The 21502-nt window shown below is 42.7% G+C and overlaps 1 protein-coding gene across 2 annotated transcripts in view; it reads left to right on the top strand.

Annotated features, from left to right (window-relative positions):
* The first annotated feature begins 14386 nt into the window (after positions 1-14386).
* The window catches only part of LOC103646450 (nicotinate phosphoribosyltransferase 2), a 77761-nt gene continuing 70645 nt past the window's right edge, over positions 14387-21502 (top strand). Inside the window, exons 1-6 of one of the 2 annotated variants that reach the window (XM_008671185.2) lie at positions 14387-14787; positions 15618-15815; positions 17858-18002; positions 18274-18393; positions 18502-18636; positions 18728-18789. In XM_008671185.2, the coding sequence (XP_008669407.1) occupies positions 14612-14787; positions 15618-15815; positions 17858-18002; positions 18274-18393; positions 18502-18636; positions 18728-18789 (836 nt within the window). In that variant the 5' untranslated portion in view covers positions 14387-14611. The remainder of the gene's footprint in view (positions 14788-15617; positions 15816-17857; positions 18003-18273; positions 18394-18501; positions 18637-18727; positions 18790-21502) is intronic. The other variant, XM_008671186.3, reaches the window with a different exon arrangement.

Below are 21502 nucleotides of genomic sequence, written 5' to 3'. Positions count from 1 at the left end.
TCATAGCACCTATCATTATGAGTACTACTAGTAAATTTCTTGTAATAAAGATAGGCATGGTTCTTTTGAGAACTACTAGCCATAGGGGCCTTCCCTTTCTCCTTGTTGAGTCTGGAAGTCATTTGGCTTGTTAAGTTCTTGGTTTCCTTTCGAAAACCAAGTCCATCCTTAATTGAGGGGTGTCTACCAATGGTGTAGGCATCCCTAGCAAATTTTAGTTTCTCAAAATCATCTTTGCAAGTCTTAAGTTGAGCATTAAGATTTGCAACCTCATTGTTTAAATTAACAATGGTAGTAACATGTTTATCAAGATCGATATCTTTACATCTATCACAAATAACCACATGCTCTACACTTGAACTAGTTGCACTTACTTTCTCTAGCTTAGCATTTAATTCATCATTTAAATTCTTTAAACTAGAGATCGATTCATGACAAGTAGACAACTCAGAGGAAAGTATTTCATTTCTTTTAATTTCTAGAGCAAGAGATTTTTGAACACTAATAAATTTATCATGTTCCTCATACAAAATATCTTCTTGCTTTTCTAGCAATCTATCCTTTTCATTAAGGGCATCAATTAATTCATTTATTTTGTCTACTTTAATTCTATCTAATCCCTTAAACAAATCAGCGTAGTCTACTTCATTGTCAGATCACCCTTCATCACTAGAAGAAGTATACTTGGGAGTGTCCCGAATACATACCTTCTTCTCCTTGGCCATAAGGCACGTATGGCGTTCATTGGGGAAGAGCAAAGTTTTGTCAAAGGCTGAGGCAGCTAGTCCTTCATTGTTGGAGTCGGATGAAGAACATTCAGAGTCTCATTCCTTTCCAAGGTGCGCCTCGCCCTTCGCCTTCCTGTAGCTCTTCTTTTTCTCCTTGTTCCCATGCTTTTCTTGTACCTGGTCATTCTCATTATCAGGACATTGTGCTATAAAATGACCAGTCTTACCGCATTTGAAGTAGGAGCGCTTTCCCCTTGTTTTATTCTTGTTGGGGTATTCCTTGCGTCCTCTCAAGGCAGTTTTGAAGTGCTTGATTATGAGTGTCATTTCGTCCTCGTTGAGCCCGACAGCCTCCACTTGTGCTACCTTGTTGGGTAGCGCCTCCCTGCTGTTGGTTGCTTTGAGAGCAACTAGCTGTGGCTCGTAGACGAGTAGTGGACCGTTTAGCGCATCGTCCACGTATCGTGCCTCCTTCACCATCATGCGCCCGCTCACGAATTTTTTGAGGATTTCCTCGGGCGTCATCTTGGTATACCTGGGGTTCTCACAAATAAGATTTACAAGATGGGGGTCAATAACTGTGAATGACCTGAGCATGAGTCGGACGACATCATGATCCGTCCATCTTGTGCTCCCATAGCTTCGGATTTTGTTGACCAGGGTCTTGAGCCTGTTGTAGGTTTGTGCTGGCTCCTCTCCCCTGATCATCGCGAACCTCCCCAGCTCGCCTTCCACCAGTTCCATTTTGGTAATCATGGTGACATCATTTCCCTCGTGAGAGATCTTGAGGGTGTCCCAGATTAGTTTGGCGTTGTCCAAGCCGCTAACCTTGTTATATTCATCCCTGCACAGAGATGCTAGCAAAACAGTAGTGGCTTAGGCATTTTTATGAATTTGCTCATTGATAAACACATGATTATTGGTACTATCAAAATGCATCCCATTTTCTACAATTTCCCATATGCTAGGATGGAGGGAGAATAAATGATTACGCATTTTATGACTCCAAAACGAATAGTCCTCTCCATCAAAGTGTGGGGGTTTTCCAAGGGAAATTGAAAGTAAATGCGCATTTGAATTGTAAGGAATGCGAGAATAGTCAAAAGAGTAATTCTGATTGACCGTTTTCTTTTTCGACAAGGAGTCATCATCGTCATCCCTTGGTGAAGAAGAGGAGGCGTCGCTGTCATACTAGATGATCTTCTTGATGCGCCTCTTCTTCTTCATGTCCCTCTTCTTGTGACCTGAGCCTGAGTCAGTGGGCTTGTCATCTCTTGGCTCATTGAAGAGGGACTCCTCCTTGTCATTGACCACCATCCCCTTACCCTTAGGATCCATCTCTTCGGGCAGTTAGTCCCTTAGATGAAGAGTACGGCTCTAATACCAATTGAGAGCACCTAGAGGAAGGGGGTGAATAGGTGATCCTGCGAAATTCAACGCTAAATAGCCAACACTTGGTTATGAAATGTTAGTGTGATTAAAACCAAGTTGCTAAGGTGTGAACTTCAGAAGAAAACCAATCACAAAGAAGATGGACATAGGACACAGTGATTTATCCAGTGGTTCGGCCAATGCCTACTTCCACGTTGTGGTGACCTCCTTCGGTCAAGGATTGCACTCAATCCCTCTCAAGTAATCCAATGATCAACTTTGAGTACCACAGTTATCTTCTTCAGTAGTCTTTTCCCGTTTACAAGGAATCTCCACAAGTTGGAGCCTCTCGCCCTTACAATAATGATCACACAAGAAGCACATAAGTAAGGGAGGGAAAGCAACACACGCAAGACTCAATCCGCAGCACACACACGCACACAAGCCAAGACTTGAGCTCAAAACACGGCACAGGGAGTTCACAACTCAAACGGAGCTCAAATCACTAACACAACGATCCAAATGCGTGGAGGCGGAGTCTAGGAGTCTTAAGATGCTTAGAGAATGCTTGGTGTTCTGCTCCATGCGCCTAGGGGTCCCTTTTATAGCCCAAGACAGCTAGGAGCCGTTGGAGATCAACTTGGAAGGCAAATCTTGCCTTCTGTCGAATGGTGCACCGGACAGTCTGATGCACCACCGGATATGAACAGTATATGTCCGGTGCTCGATTTCCTTCCATATCGGGCGCAGCCGACCGTTGGTCATCCGGGCCAGTTGGCGCACCGGACACTGTCCGGTGTGACCATCCGACCGTTGGCTCAGCCACGTGTCGCCCGTTGATCGCGTAGACGATCGTTGGCCGCGGGCGCCGTTGGCTCTCCGGACAGTTCGGTGATTTTTAGTCGTGGCGCCTTCTTCATTTCCTAAGAGCGACGAGTTCGTCGCCGAAGTGCTTGGGCGCGGGCGCTGGTGACTCACCGGACAGACCGGTGCACCACTAGACAGTCTGGTGATTTATAGCCATGTCGCCCTGCCGATTCTCGAGAGCAGTCAGTTCGCCGCCGGGCCAACCTGGGCACCGGACAGTGTCCGGTGCGCCACAGGTTGGTGCTGGTTTGGTTGATTACAACCACTTCCTCTCTAGTCTTTTTCCTCTTTTCTTGGTCATGCCTCTAGCACTTAGTTAAACATGTTAGTATCCAAAAACAATTTACTAAGTCCGGAGACATACCTTGTTCCTTGATTTGCATCTTGGCACTTATAAACTTGGAACAATGTGTTGGGCATCTAATCACCAAAACAATTATAGAAATGGCCCAAGGGCACATTTCCCTTTCAACCGTACAGCTAGCCCAACATGGCTAGATGGCCTTTCCTGCATGCCCACCTATGTCCTAGTCCATAACCTAGGCCTAGGCTAACAAAGATCATGTCCAGTTAGGCCAAATTTGGGTTGCTTACCCTTCACTCGATCTGTGTCATTGGCACAGAATCCGTTGGTCAGTACTCCTCACATCTGATTATAGAGTGCAAGAATTTTATCGGCGTCCATAAACCCATTTCATTTTCCCTCCTCTATAGACCACTCTATTCTATCCTCCTTGAGCCCTCTTTTCTTTTGCTTATTCTCCAACTACGATAGAGAGGGAGAGCCATTGTGGGATAATGACGCCACCTGTGCGACCCTCACCGGTGCTTGCACACACTCGAGGGTGAGCGTGTCGCTACCGACTGGCCTCGTGGTGGTACCATAAGACCTATGTGTGATGCCTCCATGATTATCGTGTGGCAGCCTCGCTCGTCGTCTGCCCTTGCCGCCATTGTTCTAGACAATGAGGTAACACTAACACAAATACTCCATCCTATATTTCTTACGGCTCAGGTAGGGAGAAACTAGGGTTAAGGGTTTGGTATTTGGGGATTTTGACTTAGGGTTATAGATCAGGTCGTATGAGTGATCCCTTCCCCTCCTACTTACTATAGCACAAAAGGGACTCAAGCAAATCTTAAAACCCAAAGGGTTAGGGTTCATGGGCCAAACCTTGGCTCCAATGTCATTATGTATCTAGCATCTTAACCCACTTCTCTAGCCACTAGAACATGTGGATCTTAGATGTATAGCTTCCGAGTTAATGGAAGTTGCCATGGAGGTCAAAGTCCGATGGTCAATATCCATGGCGACAATGACAATCTTCTCCTCATTTTTGTGTATAGATAGATCAAATTGGTTGCTCCATGTGGACAATGAGGTGGGGCAAATGTTGTTTCGCATGCTGACCATGTCCAGTTATTATTTACATGGCGTGAAGGTGGATCGTAATCAACATGGTTGTTACGTTCCGGCCAAAACATGAGAGGTCTAGCTCAGTCCGTTGACCGAGTTTGAATGAGTCAAACCAACGAACTTTCCATTCCTATATTATTTGAACCTCATGTATTTACTTTAATCCACATGTATTGGAATAATTTGGTAAGAAATTTAAATTAAGTTCTTTGTCGAGTCATTCCAACATGCATCGATTAACATCAATACTGGATAAACTAAAATCCCGAAAAAGAGGGTGTTCCACAACAGATCGTGTAAAATAGAAGATTTGCACTATAACATTGTTTTAGAGTGAAGTTTGAAATATGCAATAAGATATTGTTTTAGAGTGAAGTTTGAAATATGAAATAAGATAGGAAATGAAATATGATAGCTGATGGAAACAACCTTAGAGCTTATTTGTTTGTCCTAGAATAGAATAGAAATCGGTCTAGCTGATTAAATTTTATATAAATTTAAAAAATCAATCCAGCTAAAAATAGTTTCCGTCAAGGAATTGGTGGAAACTGAACGGGCCCTTACTGTGTTCCACAGGTTGTCGGGGACCTTGGGTCGCGTGTGAATGTGAACGTTTCCGCAGACGGCGGACCCAGAAAGCCAAAATAAAGCCGCCTACCAACCACCAGCGGGCATCTCTCAATCTCTCATCTGTAGACTCGTGTCTTGGTCGAAAAAAAATCTGACAGCAGGGCCGACGTGCATGGGGCCCAATTCTCGTGTGCACGGGTAAAAAAAGCGAAAAAGTGATCATCATGGTTATATAGGTCCAAAAAGGCCAGCACGGAAACGGAAATAGCAGAGGATTCCTAAATTTCTGATTCAGTCCTCGTTGTTTCCGAAAATTCATTTTGGTACAAGGTTTTGTTTGGTTCAAATTTCTCACAGTATCAACGCGTTTTATGCTTCTACATTCAGTGTTGATGGATCAGGGTTTTATCAGTAGAACTGTAGAACAGAGACCTTTGTGATAAAAATGAAGTGGCGATAAGAAGTTGTGGAAGTTACTAGGCTACAACGACGTACATGTAGGAGCATACCACGTACTTTGAGTATGGAGTTCTTAGGCCTATTTGAAACACAGAAATAGGAAACATATAGGATTAAAGATAGCTATAAATTGCAACCCTACAAGAATTGAGAACACATAAGATTTTTTTCACCTAACCTTTACATGCTATGCAAGAATTTGAATAGAGACAAGAGTCATAGGAAAGTTTCCAAAAGATCGGAGCTTTTGTTATTTTTCTCCATAACTTATAGGGAGAAAAGCAATCCATAGGAATTCTAAAGAAATTGATAGGAATAAATTCTATGCTTCAAAGGCTCATGTAAGATTTTTTGTAGCGAATGATTCTTTCAAAATTCATTCACATTTCCTTTGTTTCAAAGGGGCCTTAGTGAGGAAAGTTGATGATGTCGTTATATCTATAATTAATAATGTTATCGAAGTAAAAAAATTACGCACGATATTTTGTCGTCATATAGTTTTTTCTAGCTACTATTGGCCAACATGCATGTATTGCCGCAAGGAAAAAATATTATTAGCTGCGCCCAGATGTTTATCTCCATGCGTTGTAAAATATTAGTCGTTTTTACCTTAAATTTTATGTCTATATTTAAATGGTTGACAATAAATATAGACATTAATTATTATATGAATCTATTAAAAAGCTAAAACGACTAATACTTTGGGATGAAAGAGTACATCTTTTCTTAGCTTCCCTATTTGTTACACATTAGGATCTACGCTATGTTTGAAAATTTCTGAATGATAATAATGTCGGGACAACAAAGATAATTCATCACTACCACATAAGAGACCATGATTAAGGACATATTTGAATCAATGGAGCTAAAACAAAAAATGACTAAATTTTAGTCAACTAAAGATCCAAACAAAAAGAGTTAAAAGTGACTAAAATGGTAAAAAAACAATTTAGTTACTTTTAGATCTTTCTATTTGGATATTTAGATCCTAAGTAACTAAACTTTAGGCCATGTTTAAATGAACTAGAGCTAATAGTTAACTAGCTAAAAAGTTGCTAGTGTAATTAGGTAGCTAGCAAATAGTTGACTAACTATTAGTTAATTTGCTAAAATTAACTAATAGCTAAACTATTAGCTAGCCTCTTTAGATGTCTATAACTAATTTTATCAGTTAACTATTAAATCTAATGTATTCAACGGGGCCGACAACAGAGAAATGAGGTACATCAAGAAGCTTGAAAAGAAAGACGAACCCCAATTTGGCAAAGACAGCAGCAAAGCATGGAAGCCGTATGCCAAACGAACAAATGTCAAGGAATCAAACGTCAATTCATGGTGTATCTTCTTTTGACATTCAAACACCTGTTGCTGTAGTGATGAGTGACGACCGACCACCAACAGGGTTATCGGTGTAATTTGCCTCTTTTACCCGGTGCATGCCTACAAGTCTACATACTGTTATAATATACTCAGTGGCAAATGAGAATTGAGAGAGACAAATGGCAGTAGTAGTTCTTTATTGCAGAGAATCTGGTTTATATACATGTGGATACAGTGTCTCCCAAGGGGTGTGTCCCTTGGGAGAAAACTGTCAGGGGGAGAGGGTTGATCACATGACAATATTTTGTAACACTCCCCCTTGATCAATCCAAGTCCACTAGATCATCTGCAAGTTGTCTCCCAATATATCATCTCCTCAAAAACCCTGTGGGAAAAATAAGGAGTACACAATGTCTTTTGGATTATGAGTAAAACTCATATGGAACTCCAAAAGAATATGCTTGTAATCATCATGCATAAAAACCCCTGTGGGGAAAAGTTAATGATGAAGCATATAGCTTAGTTGATATTACCTCGTTAAAAACTTTGGATGAGAAAACCTTAACAAGGCAAAACTCATACAAAGAAAAGAGTGTAATATGATGGTATAAAACAGGTCGAATATCACGGAGAATTACTCCCCCTGATATTGCAAACACTTGAGTCTTCTCATACCAATCACCTCAACACATTTTTGAAACGTGGAGTATGGTAGAGATTTTGTGAATAGATCAACAAGATTATCACAAGACTTTGTTTGCAAGATATTCATATCTCTATTTTCCTGTTTCCATCTGAACAACACAAGCTCTATTATCCTTATGGATAATAGTCAGTGGTTCAATTGAACCACAATACGACATTGTTCTCCAATGGACCTCTAGCCCAAAGAACAATAATATGTCTATAGTCATCATCTCAAAAACCCCAGTGGGGAAAATAAATGATGAGACATATAACTCAGGCTAATATTTCTCCAAGATAATCTTGCCAGAAAATCTGAGAAATCAACATATTTGCTGAGTCTCCTTAAAAACCCAGTGGGAGAAATAAGGAGAGTAATCATACTCTATTGTTGATTCATTTGAACTCTAGGGAGATAAACTCATAACCTAGTTCAAATACAACAATAACTATGTCATAATGTATCATCCTTGAAAACCTCTACGGGGAAAATAGATGATACGACATAGACCTTGTGTTGATGTTGTCTCGTTAAAAACTTTGAATGAGAAACCCAAACAGGGGGAAAACTCATGCAAAGAAAAGAGTACAACATGATGTATAAACAAGTTCTTTCGATCAAGAGGAAACTCCCCCTGATCTTTGCAAATTACTAAGTCATCCCATACCTGCTCTCAAACACATTTAAAATGTGGAGTAAGGTAGAGACTTAGTTCGTAACTTGTTTTTCATCTAAACAACACAAAGTAATATTATCTCTATAGATAATAAGGTCAATGATATAAAATCATGACCACCACATACCCTCAGTATGTAGTATATCATTCTGTACAATCCCACGAAGTGTGCTACAGAATGATTAGTGTAAGTGACCACTAATCTCTGTTGATAGACATTTATCAAACAGTAGGTCCAACTCACCAGAAGTATGTCATTGATCTTGTACCTGGGGATCTTCTATAAATATCCAAGATCAGTATATCCAAACATAAGGAGAGCATGAGTACACCTGGAGATCATAACTCGATCTCACGTGTTGTTAGCTAGCAAATCATTGCAAAGCAATATCCGGCCGGATGCTCTTGCAAGATACAATAGCACATCTCATGATCCCAAAGAATAAAATAACAATGATTCTCTCATATTGAATTTCTTCAATATATGTTGGATATAGACAATTTTTGTATCCAAGATACTCAAGATAGTTTACTTTGAATTGAAAATCTCTTTCAATTCATATCTTCTATCTCGAACTCCGTCGATAAGTAATGTATGTTTAGAAATATGTTGCACATATTTATATTGAACATACTATTCTTTGTGTATCCTTTCAGAAGGAAGGATTCACTAGGTCGAATGTACCATATTTGACCAGGATGCTCTAAGTCACAAAGACTTTCCAAGCATTGCAAATTTGTGATTGGTGATTATGTATTTGGAATCCTTCAAGACTCCATAAATACCATAATCCAGTGACCACATATGCACATGTTGTCACTACATCTATCAACTACAAAGATAGATGATTTACTGCTCATAATATTGTATCGGAATTTTACTACTCACAGTAGAAGAGAATTTATAGCATTAAAATAATGCTTGGGTTTGCGTATAAACCCAGTTGCTACTAGCCATGCTTTCTCACCACCTCATTGTTTCCAAGTCCATGAAAACAAACATGTATCCACAGTAAGATACCTTAAAGTGGAAATAATTCAATACTTCTTTATGGTGAGCAAGGCTATCTCTGCAACATTGTATCACTCAACAAGATCCAGTTTGAGCATACTCGTGCTCTGCTATGGCCATAGTCTTTTGGATCACTTGGAGCGCATATACAATTGCTTGAGATGTATGTGTCGACACTTGTAGCTTTCAAATAACACAATTCTCCAGTTGTCATGAAGTCATTTTCTTATGCACCCTTATGATTCGTCGTGAAATCCCAAAACGAGAATCAAGGGCTTCCGATAACCTAGCCTCATCAGTGCGCACTGAGCTAGGCTGTGAATGTCTTCCATTCACAGGATAATCAATATCCTTTAGGTGTCCACCAACACTAGGTTGGTTACCAACGAATAGATGGTCTGCATTTACTATCTCAGAAGGCCTAGCCTTCAGCTGCTTGCAAGCATCTTAATCCCAGTTTGTGTCCATACTTCTCCCCCTCTTATTTACAACGTCGTTGCAATAGGGAGTTAAGTGGTTTTCCATGTAACCACTCTTTCTGGCACTTCCACATAGGATTAATTTGAGTGACACCTCATAGTAAATGCACAAGGCAGTCAATTTGCAACTTCTTGCAAATCATTCTAACCCAAAGGTTCAGTTTTAGTACGTGATCCTGAGCCTGAATACTTACTGCATTCATTATAATTTCCTGGCATTCATTTTGGTACTTGAAATCTCCCCCTAATGCCTGGAAAAGCTCATGATTCAAGTAAGCGTACGGGCCGTAAATAGATTCTCAAGAAGAGATTCTAAAACTTAATGATCGACGGAGAATGAATTCTCACATAGATCCCCAGTTTTCTGTGTGCCCATATATGTACGCTGCGGTGGTGAGATTGGGAACATACCCAATGTACGCATGGGAAATCTTTCACGGATTCCCACGTACTAAAAACCATAGGGGAACTTGTACATACAGTACATGCAGTTAATCACAAGTCAGGAGCGTACAAAACATCATGACTCCAACCATAACTAGTTGGAAATGATAATTCATTACTGATGGTCATTAATGATCCGAAATTTTCGAATCTATCACAGATTCATCATATCCTTTATGGATATCATTCTGAATACCAAGACAAACAATCATCATTGTAAGCACATTTGGTAAATTTAGTAGTGTGGAGGCTAATGTGCTCAAGCTTGAGACATTATTACTTAATGGTCATGTGTTGTCTGAAGGACACACTTCAGGTCATCATATAGATGCACCAAATAACCATATAAAGCCTTCAATGTCCATACCATCTATGTAATGGACCACACTCGTTCCTTTGAAACAATTCAAAGAACTTAACCAATTCAGATCAGATTTTAAGATAAGAGGGACTTAAAATCTCATTTCCGATGATACTCATCAAGTATCCATCTTATGGAAAAAACATGACCAATAGAATTGTTCATAACTTTTCATTTCATCCCAACAATGGGATGACCAATTCAATCTTACCCGCATGGTAAGTAACATCACATGAAAAGTTTAACAAATGCAACACATTGTACGAGAGGATGTATGTAGAATACAATCCATAAGAAATGTTTCCGAGAAACATATGCAATATCCATCACTATCACCTTGTGTTTCCACATGATAGTAATTTTATGGATATCTCTATAATTTGGTAATATAACAATTAGGATATATCAACACATCCTTGATACATCCAATACCAAAAAGGGGATATGATAATAACATATCATGATATCGCGCGAAGCGATTGTTAAAATATTCTTTCCTCTTTCCAAAGGAATATGAGAATATTTTGTTTCCCCATATATAGAGTTTGTGGTTCAATTCTCCACATTGCATGTTTCTTCCTCAATTGGAAGAATCCCTGTACAAGTTTGCACAACTCAAATTAATGAGTCTTCAACTCCCTTGATGAGTTGGTTCAACTCTAATCGATGAGTTTGTTCAACTCAAATTCATATGAGTTTTTACACTCAAATCACATGAGTGTGTTCAACTCACACCGCATGAGTTGAACCTATCACAACATCAATTATGAGATTATACCAAATCTCATGCATCATTTAAATATTACTCAAAAGCAAATCATCTAACAAAGTGGTCTTCTCTTAGAAAAAGAAGTGTTGTTACATGATTAGTCCAAATCACGATTTACACAACTAACCACTGTTATCATGTCAGATGGAAGATTGAAGTACACTTCGTATCTTAGCTTTCATGAGTAGTATGCATCTATTGGGATTTCATATACAAGATTAGATGCCTGGGCATACAACACTATATTACATATAGTGTAATGACAAAAGAGATTGTCATATTCATTGCCCTTCCCTTTTTAATGTGCTTATATATTTGCTTTCAAGCAAAATATATGAATACAAAGTGTTAGTCTACAACTTAATGTAGACACATACTCATAAGTCCACAAGTCTTATGATTTTCTTTGCTATTCATTTTGCGCTTGCACATCAAGCCGCAAAAGCACATAAGTTCTTATCATAAGAACCATAAGAGAATGAGAGCATCACACTTCCTCCAAAGTGAAGAAGTGAATTCCCATATTATGCAAAAATGATCTTGATATCCAATGAACATTGAGGATAATTAAGCCCAGTAGGCGAGTTCATCAAACTCTATTAAATAATTATCCTCCAAATTGATTAACCATTTTCTGATGTTGTAATATGCCGCAAAATATATCATATCTTTATATGTTGGAGAACTCTAGGTATCACATAAAGTGTACCAAAAGATTTTTGGAAATGGGTGTACACAACGTAGATAATCTCCATGTAATGAAACAATGGAGTAGATCTCTCAGTAGTGGGCAAAACTTTTGCTGCCTGAAAGCATGGTCTCTGGGCTGATATATTCAAAAAAACATACCGCAACCAATGCTTAGGACTCCACTACCCTGTGCTTGACCAAAATTTCAAAAATGAAATGGAAATCACCATAAAGGTGATTAACCAACATCACATCTCCAACATATCTACTTGGGAGAACACATAGGTAATCATCATCGACATATGATGTAGACCTCTTACTGATGGGCAAATAACCTTTTGCTGTCTAAAAGCTTGGTCTCAGGGCAAATAAATTCCAAGAACTTATTGCAGCCAAAGCCTAGATCTCCATCATGTGTTGAAATAATCCCAAGTTCAAGATATGTATCATATTTTGAAAGAATTCATCATTTAATTAAGTAGAACTTAATTAAAAGAATTCTTGTAGCAGTCAGCATGACTGCAGCGTCCAGCCTGGCTCCATAGCCCGCGACGCCTGCATGGTCCGTGATCTTTTTGGGTAGCACGTATAGGTAATCATCTCAAAAGATGTAGACCTCATAGTGATAGGCATTTCAAATGCGGCCTAAAGCACGGTCTCTGGGCTACTAAATTCTATAAAGAATTTAGCGCAGCCAATGCTTAGGACTCCATCACCCTATGCTTTCACCCATAAACTGCAACCTCATGTTGCATGTAGACCATTCAGTTTCGACTTATTATATGTGCTATGTTTTCCATGCAATCATAAAGAATGCAAAAACAAAGCAAGTCGAAAATATGTGAATATAAATGTAAAAATAATATAATTTACTATCAAATCTGTATTTTTTATAATAAAAACAGACAAGTATGTACAATTACATATCTCATCAGAAGTCTAAATATTCAAATTTAGATTCTCAACACTGAGTGAAAGTAATTGAACAGAAAATAAATAAAAATAAAAATAGTCGGGCGCTCGTGGCCCATCTATGGCTGAAACCGGCCCATGAACCGGCATATAAAATCAACCGTTAGGGTTAAAACCCTAACCGTCCATCACCATGGACAGGGACGGCCGCCGCCTCCTCCGGCGGCGCGGACCCGGCCGGGCGCTTGGGCACGTGTTCCGGTGGCGCGTGCACGGCCCAGGCTGGGGCGCGCACAGCGGGCGCAACCGCGGTGGCTGTACGGGCAGCCTTGCGCGCGGGCGCGACCCCTATGCCTCGGCTCGCCGGCAGGCGGCCCGGCCAGTTGCGGCGGTTGCCAGGGCGCGAGCGCGGGAGCGGCTGCCCAACCACGACGCGCGGGCATGGCAGCGCGCGACGAGGTTGCCCGGCGCGGGCGCCACGCGAGTACGGCCTCGGCACGGCGGCCCAGCCCCAACGGCGCCAGGTCGGGCGCGGTGGCCCCGGCTCGCGGTCCCGGGCAGCGCGGCCCTGGCTGCACAGGCGCGGCCCCCTGGCGGCACGCCGGCGCGTCCCCGGCTGCACAGGCGCGACCCCTCCGCTCGGCACGGGCGCAGAGGCCCGGTGCGAGCGCGCTGCTCGGCCGTGGGAGGCTCGGCCAGGCGGGCGGGTGCGCGCGGGCCCGGTCAGGCGAGCGGCCTCCAACGGCGGCGCGCGGCCCCTTGTGGTTCAGGCACAACGGCCGCGGTCCCAGCCCTGGCGGCTCAGGGCGTCGTCCCCGGCCCCGGCGCAAGATCTGGCGCGGCGGACTCGTGTGGCCCCTGCGTGGCTTCGCGCGGGCGAGCGCACGGCCTCAGCGCGAGGGCGCGCGGCCTCGGCCAGGGCACTTCCGGCCAAGCGCAGACCCAGCGCGGCCTCCGGCCAGGAGCGGGCCCTGCCCGTTCGTGAGGTGCAATCTGGCAAGCGTTAATTGCCTCTGCAGTCCGCGTAGCCACAACCAGGCAATGTCCATCATGCAATTTGTGTAGAAATTGAAAGAACGACAGTGCCAAAAGAACACATCAGAAAAGGGTAATAACATCCTACTTTTCTCTGGATGAGCGTAAACCAGTACGCGCGCCATGATCCTTACAGAAAGCGCTGCGTCGGTGACGCGTAGGGCAGTTCTTCATTTTCCCTTCATCTCTCGCTTCTCTGATCGAGTGGTGCTGATAACGTGTTATAATATACTCAGTGGTAAATGAGAATTGAGAGAGACAAATGACAGTAGTAGTTCTTTATTGCAGAGAATCTGGTTTATATACATGTGAATACAGTGTCTTCCAAGGGGTGTGTCCCTTGGGAGAAAACTGTCAGGGGGAGAGGGTTGATCACATGACAATACTTTGTAACACATACTACTACTATTTGATAGGGATCCTTTGGTTTAGGGAGACTAATTTTTAATCTACCCACTTTATTCTATTTTAATTCTTAATTATTAACTAAATTAGAGTTTTAGTTTTAATTTAGAACCTAAAATAAAATAAAATAAATTAGTTTCTATAAATCAAACATCCATACCGTACGTACCGCCCAGATCCCGGCCAAGCTCACAAATTCCATTCGGGCCCCTGCCTTCTCCGCCTCCACCCGCCTCATTCCGTCATTCGGGTCTCCAGCAGTCCAGCTGTTTCCGCTCCCGCCTCCTCCTGTCCTCCTTCCGGGTTCCGGCGCAGCCTCTCTCGCCCCGTCCAGGACGCAAGCGTACCCTAGGCGGAGCCACCTTCCACTCTTCCAGAAATCTCTCTCCGGAGGCCGGAGGGGAGGCCAGGATGGCAGCACCAGCGACGTCGGGGCCGCCCGCGAGCGCCAACGGCTCCCTCGCGGGGGTGGCCGCGGCGGTGGGAGCGCCCACTAACCCCATGGCGACGGCGATGCTCACCGATCAATACCAGTTCTCTATGGCCTACGCGTACTGGAAGGCCGGGAAGCACGCCGACCGAGCCGTGTGAGCGCCCTCTCCCTGTCCCCGCTTCGTTGCTGTGCCCGTGCGCAATTTGTTCAGCGGTGCCGGTTGGATTGGATTGGATCGGGAGGTTGTGATCTGTCGACTGTCGTGAGGGTGGTGGGCGGGAGTCGGGACGGTTTGTCCGTGCCGTGTTAGGTTTTGAGGGATGGGGCTTTCAGGGCCATGTATTGGATTGGAGCTCGGTCCCTCCCTGCCGCAATTCCCTTGTTGCTGTTCTGTTGCTAGTGCTGTGCTCTCGTTTTTGGTTCTGATCAATGTGCTGGGAGCGTTAGTTCTCGTAGGATCGGTTATTTGGTATTGCTGATTTTCCCTCTTATTGTTTTCCCACCACTGTGGGCTAAGACGGTGTGTTTTTTTACATCGTGGACCATTGATTGTTCAGAGTATTTTATTTTATTTTCGATCTGGTGCTCTGGTTTTGCTTTCGGAATCCTTTTCGTGTCTAGTTAGATTTTTCTCTTGCCCCAGCAGTGATATTTTAAGCAGTGGCTGTCAGGATTTAAATCTACCTACGGCGAAACTTCCAAAATTTGAAATTACAAATATAACGAGCACAATAAACATGTCCATACAAATATGCTAAACTAAAAAAACAATTTCTGATGACGTACCTTATAAACAATTCAGTGCATAATCTGATAAATCATGTGACAAACAACTAAACTAGTAGAAAGAATTATTGGATGCAATTTTATTTTTCCTTCTTCCCCGTCATGGCCCAAGAGAAGAACATGAGATTGATCTAATCGTTGAACTGCTGAACCGTTGGCAAGATGGCAACGCCTTATACGATACCTTTTTTTTACCAGAACTCTAAAAGCCCATGAGCCACGTAAAGCAGGAACTACACACCCTCAGCTGCCAGGTAGGCTTGCATGTTTTTGTTCAGCACCGACCGGAGGTATTCTCGCCGTATCTCAGCTGTGGCGAGCGCCAGACCTCACTCACCACTGCATGGATCCGCCACTGATTTCAAACATATCTTCGTCTCGACATCTACAGTTGATGTATGTCAATATGCATTCTCTATTGCTAATACAATGTTGCCGATGTAAAAACTGAGCAAGTGGGATGCCACCTTTAGTATTTTGATTTGTGCTGTACTGTGTTCAAACCGGGCTTTCATTTTCATTGCTCAACCTTGTATTTCTCCGCTGAGCCCTTTCCATTGTGCAATTTTAATTGCTCCTTGTCGATGTTGATATTTATCTGTTTTTATTTGTTTGGAGTGGACGATGCATTCATTTGGGATTATCGTGCTCTTCTTAGAGGTATATTCTGCATTTGGTGTTAATTTATCCTAAGTTGGCTTTAGGAGCCAAACCTTTTTTTCCTAGTTCTAATTGTATCTCTTGGATATTTTTCACAATTTGCATATGACATGACACATGAGTATTATTATGATGTAATTCAGAAGGTACGTGGACATTTGAATAGACAAACAGATGAATGACATTTACTGCTTGAGTAAACAAACAAGTCAATCAATTCATCTCTGGGTTTTATATTTATTTGCTTTGGCCATCCAAGGTTTGAAATGTGTACAATCACAAACGTATGCAAGAAAGCAACTTTGACTTAAAATAGTTGCATATTTTAGTTGCAGAAAACTCCTTTTTTTAGAAAAAAACAAGGTGATATCATCATATGTGTGTTGGCTGCTAGTTCAGGAACAGGGGAGTTTTTATGGGGGAAAAGCTATAATTGTGTCATTCAAAGAATATTCTAGGAAGGTACCTTGAAACTACCCTGGGCTGTTTTATATATTGCTCGTACAGCATGACAGTGCAAAACTTCTTGGTCGATACTGAGGTAAACAAGAACTTTGTGTGAAGCGATCTTCTCTATGTCTTGGAATGTAACCCTAGTTCTTAATGGTCATATGTGCCCCATACCCTTAAGTTCATATGGATAGAACTTCCTTGTATGCATTGTATTAAAACGTTGTTTGTCCACAGTATTAAAATATTTGTCGGCTTCTCATAAAGCAACGGTTTTTAATTTACCTCAGCAGCTCCCTAGATTGCACCAGAGATGCCTCCACGTGACTCCAAATAAAGTATGCCAATGTTAAAATATTTTTTATCTCAAATTTAGGAAAATGTAATGCAAGTGGCATTATGGAAAGTTAATGGTAGGCCTTGGTATTGTTAGAGTCGAGGAAAAATGGCAACTTGTGTATTTCATAGGGCCTAAAGGGCAAAAGTACTACTAGAGTGACTTGGAGCTTTTTTTGACAAGGGGATTCCCCATTTATATTACTTTCATAATAGAAATACAACACAGAGACAGGGTAGCAGAACAAAGAACTACTAGAGTTCGACATATCAAGATGCAGGTGAACAACATCACGGCAAGGGGGGAAACGACGCCTACTGGATTATTACACAAAGTTTTCTTCCAGATAGGCACGCAGGCCTGATTCAGGACACTCCCAGACATCCCAGATTTTTTTTTCAAAAACACAGGAGAGCTGCGTATCATTATATTAAGAAGAATAGGTGAGGCAAGAAGAAAACCTCATACAACTTTACACAGACCCACATACACTAGATTATAGGTAGAAATACCGCAATATAAACAGCTAGACCCGTGACCATGGAGACCCTAAAATAAAGATTACCGGAATTGACTTGGAGCTTATGGTCATTGAATTTCAATCTCTCAGCAAATTTTCAAAACCATGCATCTATAATGAATTCAGACAATTGGTGAAAAAAGGTTCAAGAATTTCTAATCCTTGGAACTCACAAAATAATCTTTGTCATTTCATGGGAAGTTGGGAACTGACTACTTAGTAGCAATTTGAATGTCCATCCAATGCAACCCATCTTGTTGCATTTTAGTCTTATTACGACCAAGAAAACATTTCTGCCTGTTGTCTGCTTCCTCATGCAAGTTCTAGTCCTCCATAAACCTTTCAGTGAATCTAGTTTCAAGCCTTCTGATTGAGTTTCAGTGGATACAATCTGTCTATGGATAGAAATAATGTATCACACGTAATAGCTTTGTCAACTTAATTCTGACTTGAATCCTTTTTCTTTCACAGGTTTGACCTGTACTTTAGGAAAAATCCATTTGGTGGGGAGTTCACTGTTTTTGCTGGCCTTGAGGAGTGCATCAAATTTATGGCGAATTTTAAGTTCACAGAACATGACATTTCTTTCCTGCAATCAGTCATGCCAACATGTGCGGTATCACCTCATCCATACATGAGTAGCCTCTTTCTTCCCATGATTCTGAGATAGGTTGTTAGGTTTGCTGAAAATAATGCCTTTTAGTCACCAAGGCCAATTAGCATGAACTAGAAAGAATTGGTTACTTCACATGGAGGAAGCGGAAGTAATTTTAAATGCACGCACTGTGTCTTGGATTGTTTGTTTTTCACCTAACTTTTATAAACACTATTTATTTGGGTGTTTTCCTGCTAAATGTTCATTTTCTGAAGTAAACTACAATTCCTAGGGTGCTTTCTTCGATTATCTCGGGGAAGTTGACTGCTCTGATGTAGAGGTGTACTCTATTCCTGAGGGATCAGTAGTTTTTCCAAAAGTGCCCTTGATGAGAGTTGAAGGTCCGGTTGCTGTAAGTGCGAAGCCCTCACCAGTTATGCTAATACATGTTTGCGATATGAGCATTGACCAGAATTTTGAAATGCCTCTGATAACTTACCATTTGTTATTACACCATCAGGTAGTTCAACTTCTTGAGACCCCATTTGTAAATCTTATCAATTATGCTTCTTTGGTAACTACTAATGCTGCACGTCATCGTCATGTTGCTGGAAAGTCAAAAGTTCTGTTAGAATTTGGTTTAAGACGAGCACAGGTTTGATATTCAATTATCCATCCCTTTTTAATTGTCATTGCAACACATTAGTATTTCTATGTTAAATATTGATGTGGATGTATTATTGCAGGGACCTGATGGAGCAATAAGTGCCTCAAAATATTGTTTTATGGGAGGTTTTGACGCAACTAGGTGGATTATTTTTGCATTTATAGTTTACAACTAAAATCCAACATATTTATGGTCCTTGCTCTATAATAATGTTTGAGTAAGTATAGTTAAGTTATCCTTGCATAGTTGCCTTTTAATCCCTCACCATAAAAAGTAGTTTGTCCCCAAAAAAATCTTAAATGTGTTTACATTTTGTACAATTGATAGGATCCGAGATCATACCACGACTACGTAGGTTGTATAGGTAGGAGATCAATGGCCAGGGCGTATACCCCTGGTAGCGCATAGGAGTCGTGGTCGTGCACATTGAGCATGCGAGTGAGATAGGGTGACGTGGCAGATGGCCCTTGAGGGCATGCAAGATAATTGCCTTGCTTGATTAGATTGATACATCTTCTCTTCCTATATAGAGATGCTTGCTTGATCCCTACGCAAGCCATCCTTATTTTTATGTAAACCTCCTAACTAGAATCAATCATGATCCTATTTCTTTAGGGAAACAATGCAAAATATCTAAGAAAGGAAAATTCTATGCATTTTGTCCTTTACTACCCACGTGGCCAAGCCACTAGCGCGGTCTCGGCGTCTATAGATGACGCTGGTCATAACATCTCTTCCCACCTCTTCCAACAGCTCGTTCTCGAGCTGGACATCGAGCTTGAGGTCCTTGAATTCTTGAAGCGGCTCCCAAGAGATATCGTTGTTGGATAGGCCACACCACTGAACAAGGATGTGCCAGATGCCTTGGTATAGTTGGGTGTGCAACACATTCTCTAGCGTAGGCAGTAGTTAGCCATCCTGTACGAGCGACACAAATGGTAGAGTCGTCGGAGTGTCCCCACAAAATGGCTTGAACAACCCCACGTGGAACACGTCGTGGAGACGAGCACCCTCTGGAAGCTAAAGGCGATAGGCCACCTGCCTGACACGCTCCAACAAATGGAAGGGGTCAGCATAGCATGGCCCGAACTTGCTCTTGGGTTGGGACTCTAGGGAATGCGTCGGTTTATGGAGGAGATGGAGCCACACCCAATTTCCACCACGAACTCAAGCTCACGATGGCGGATGTTGTAGTAGCACTTGCCATACTTTTGGGCCTAGAGAAGATGCTCGCAAACCTCCACGGGGAAGGTGTCACGGTCGCACAGGAGGGCGTCCACTGCCTCCACTTGAGCTATCCTTGCAACGTGTGGAAGTAGAGACGGTGGGGGTCGGTTGTACACCACCTAGAAGGGCGTGGTGTGGAGCGCCATATGTAACGAAGTATTATAGCAAGACTACACCCAAAGAAGCCAGTCAACCCAGGCGCACGAATGATCCCCCATGGCGCAACAGAGTACATGGCGATCACCTTGTTGACAATCTTTGATTGGCTATCTGTTTGAGAGTGGAACCCTGTGCTCAAACGGAACTTGATGTCGACCATCTTGAAGAGGGCGTGCCACATGGGATAGGTGAAGGCTGAGTTGCTGTCGCTGAAAATGGAGATGGGGAAGTCGTGTAGATGTGCAATGCCCTCGAAGAATGCGTGGGTGACCGAGACATTCATGTACGGGTGGCTAAGGGTGATGAAGTGCGTGTACATGGAGAAGAGGTCAACGACGATGGGAACAACGAACTTTCCATGGACCTTAGGGAGGCCTTCGATGAAGTCCATCGATATGTCGGCCCACACCTGGGATGGTACATCGAGCGGCTAAAGGAGACAAACATGTAGGGTTGTCATCTTGTTGCGCTGGCATGTGATGCATGCACAAATGTAATCCTAGACTAGCGCCCAGTCGACAGAGATGTAATCCATGCACAGTCATTGGTGGGTCTCCTGTACCCCCTCATGGTCATTAGTATGGGCCGACGCAAGTCGGGCTGCACCGTCACGACGATGTGCTTACCATGCAGCAAGAAGCCATCGGTGGTCCGCTATGGCAACCTGAGGGACACGTCCTATAGTTGTTGGTGGAGGTGGCTTGCCTCCTCATCATTAACGGTTGCGGCGTTGATCTCGTTGAATAGGTAGAACAAGGGCCCCACGAGAGAAACTTTGCAGAGTCTGTGGTGGTGTTGATGTCATGGCGTGAGAGGGTGTTCGCCGCCAAGTTGAGGCGAATGGGGCGGTAGTCGACCGCAAAATCAAAGCCAAATAGCTTGCAGATCCAGTGGTGTTGGGGAACGATCGACAACCACTGGTCCAAGAGGAACTTGAGGCTGCAATGGTTGGTGCGGATGAGGAAGCAGCGACCCAAAGGTACAACCACCAATGCCGCACAGCCTGGATTAGGCAGATGAGTACACACCTGTACGTTGTCAGCTTGTGGTGATGGACGGCTAAGGGCCGACTAAAGAAGGCCAAGGGATCGACCTCTTGGCGGAGAACGACACCTAAACCCACGCCTAATGCGTCGCGGTCGATGATGCTAGTCAAAGTCCGACACCTAAACCCTATGGAGAGGACGTGCTTGAGCGCCGTGAGCACCTCCGCAATCTCAGGCATCCATGCAAAAGCATCCTTGCGCAACAACCGCGTCAGGGATGTGACGATAGTGTCAAAGTCCCAAATGAACTTTCGGTAGTAGCCACACGGCCATAAGAAGCCACACACATCTTGGGGCAAGCAAGGCTCTATTTAGGATGAGATGATTTCCACCTTTTCATTGTCCATGGCGGCACTATCGATGGAGATAACATGGCTGAGGTAGGCGACCTATGGTGCCTCAATGGAGCACTTTGAGCACTT

The sequence above is a fragment of the Zea mays genome, chromosome 2, assembly GCF_902167145.1.
Source record: "Zea mays cultivar B73 chromosome 2, Zm-B73-REFERENCE-NAM-5.0, whole genome shotgun sequence".
Lineage (NCBI taxonomy): Eukaryota > Viridiplantae > Streptophyta > Magnoliopsida > Poales > Poaceae > Zea > Zea mays.
Note: the sequence above shows the minus strand (reverse complement) of the source record. Positions and strands in the feature narration are given on the sequence as shown.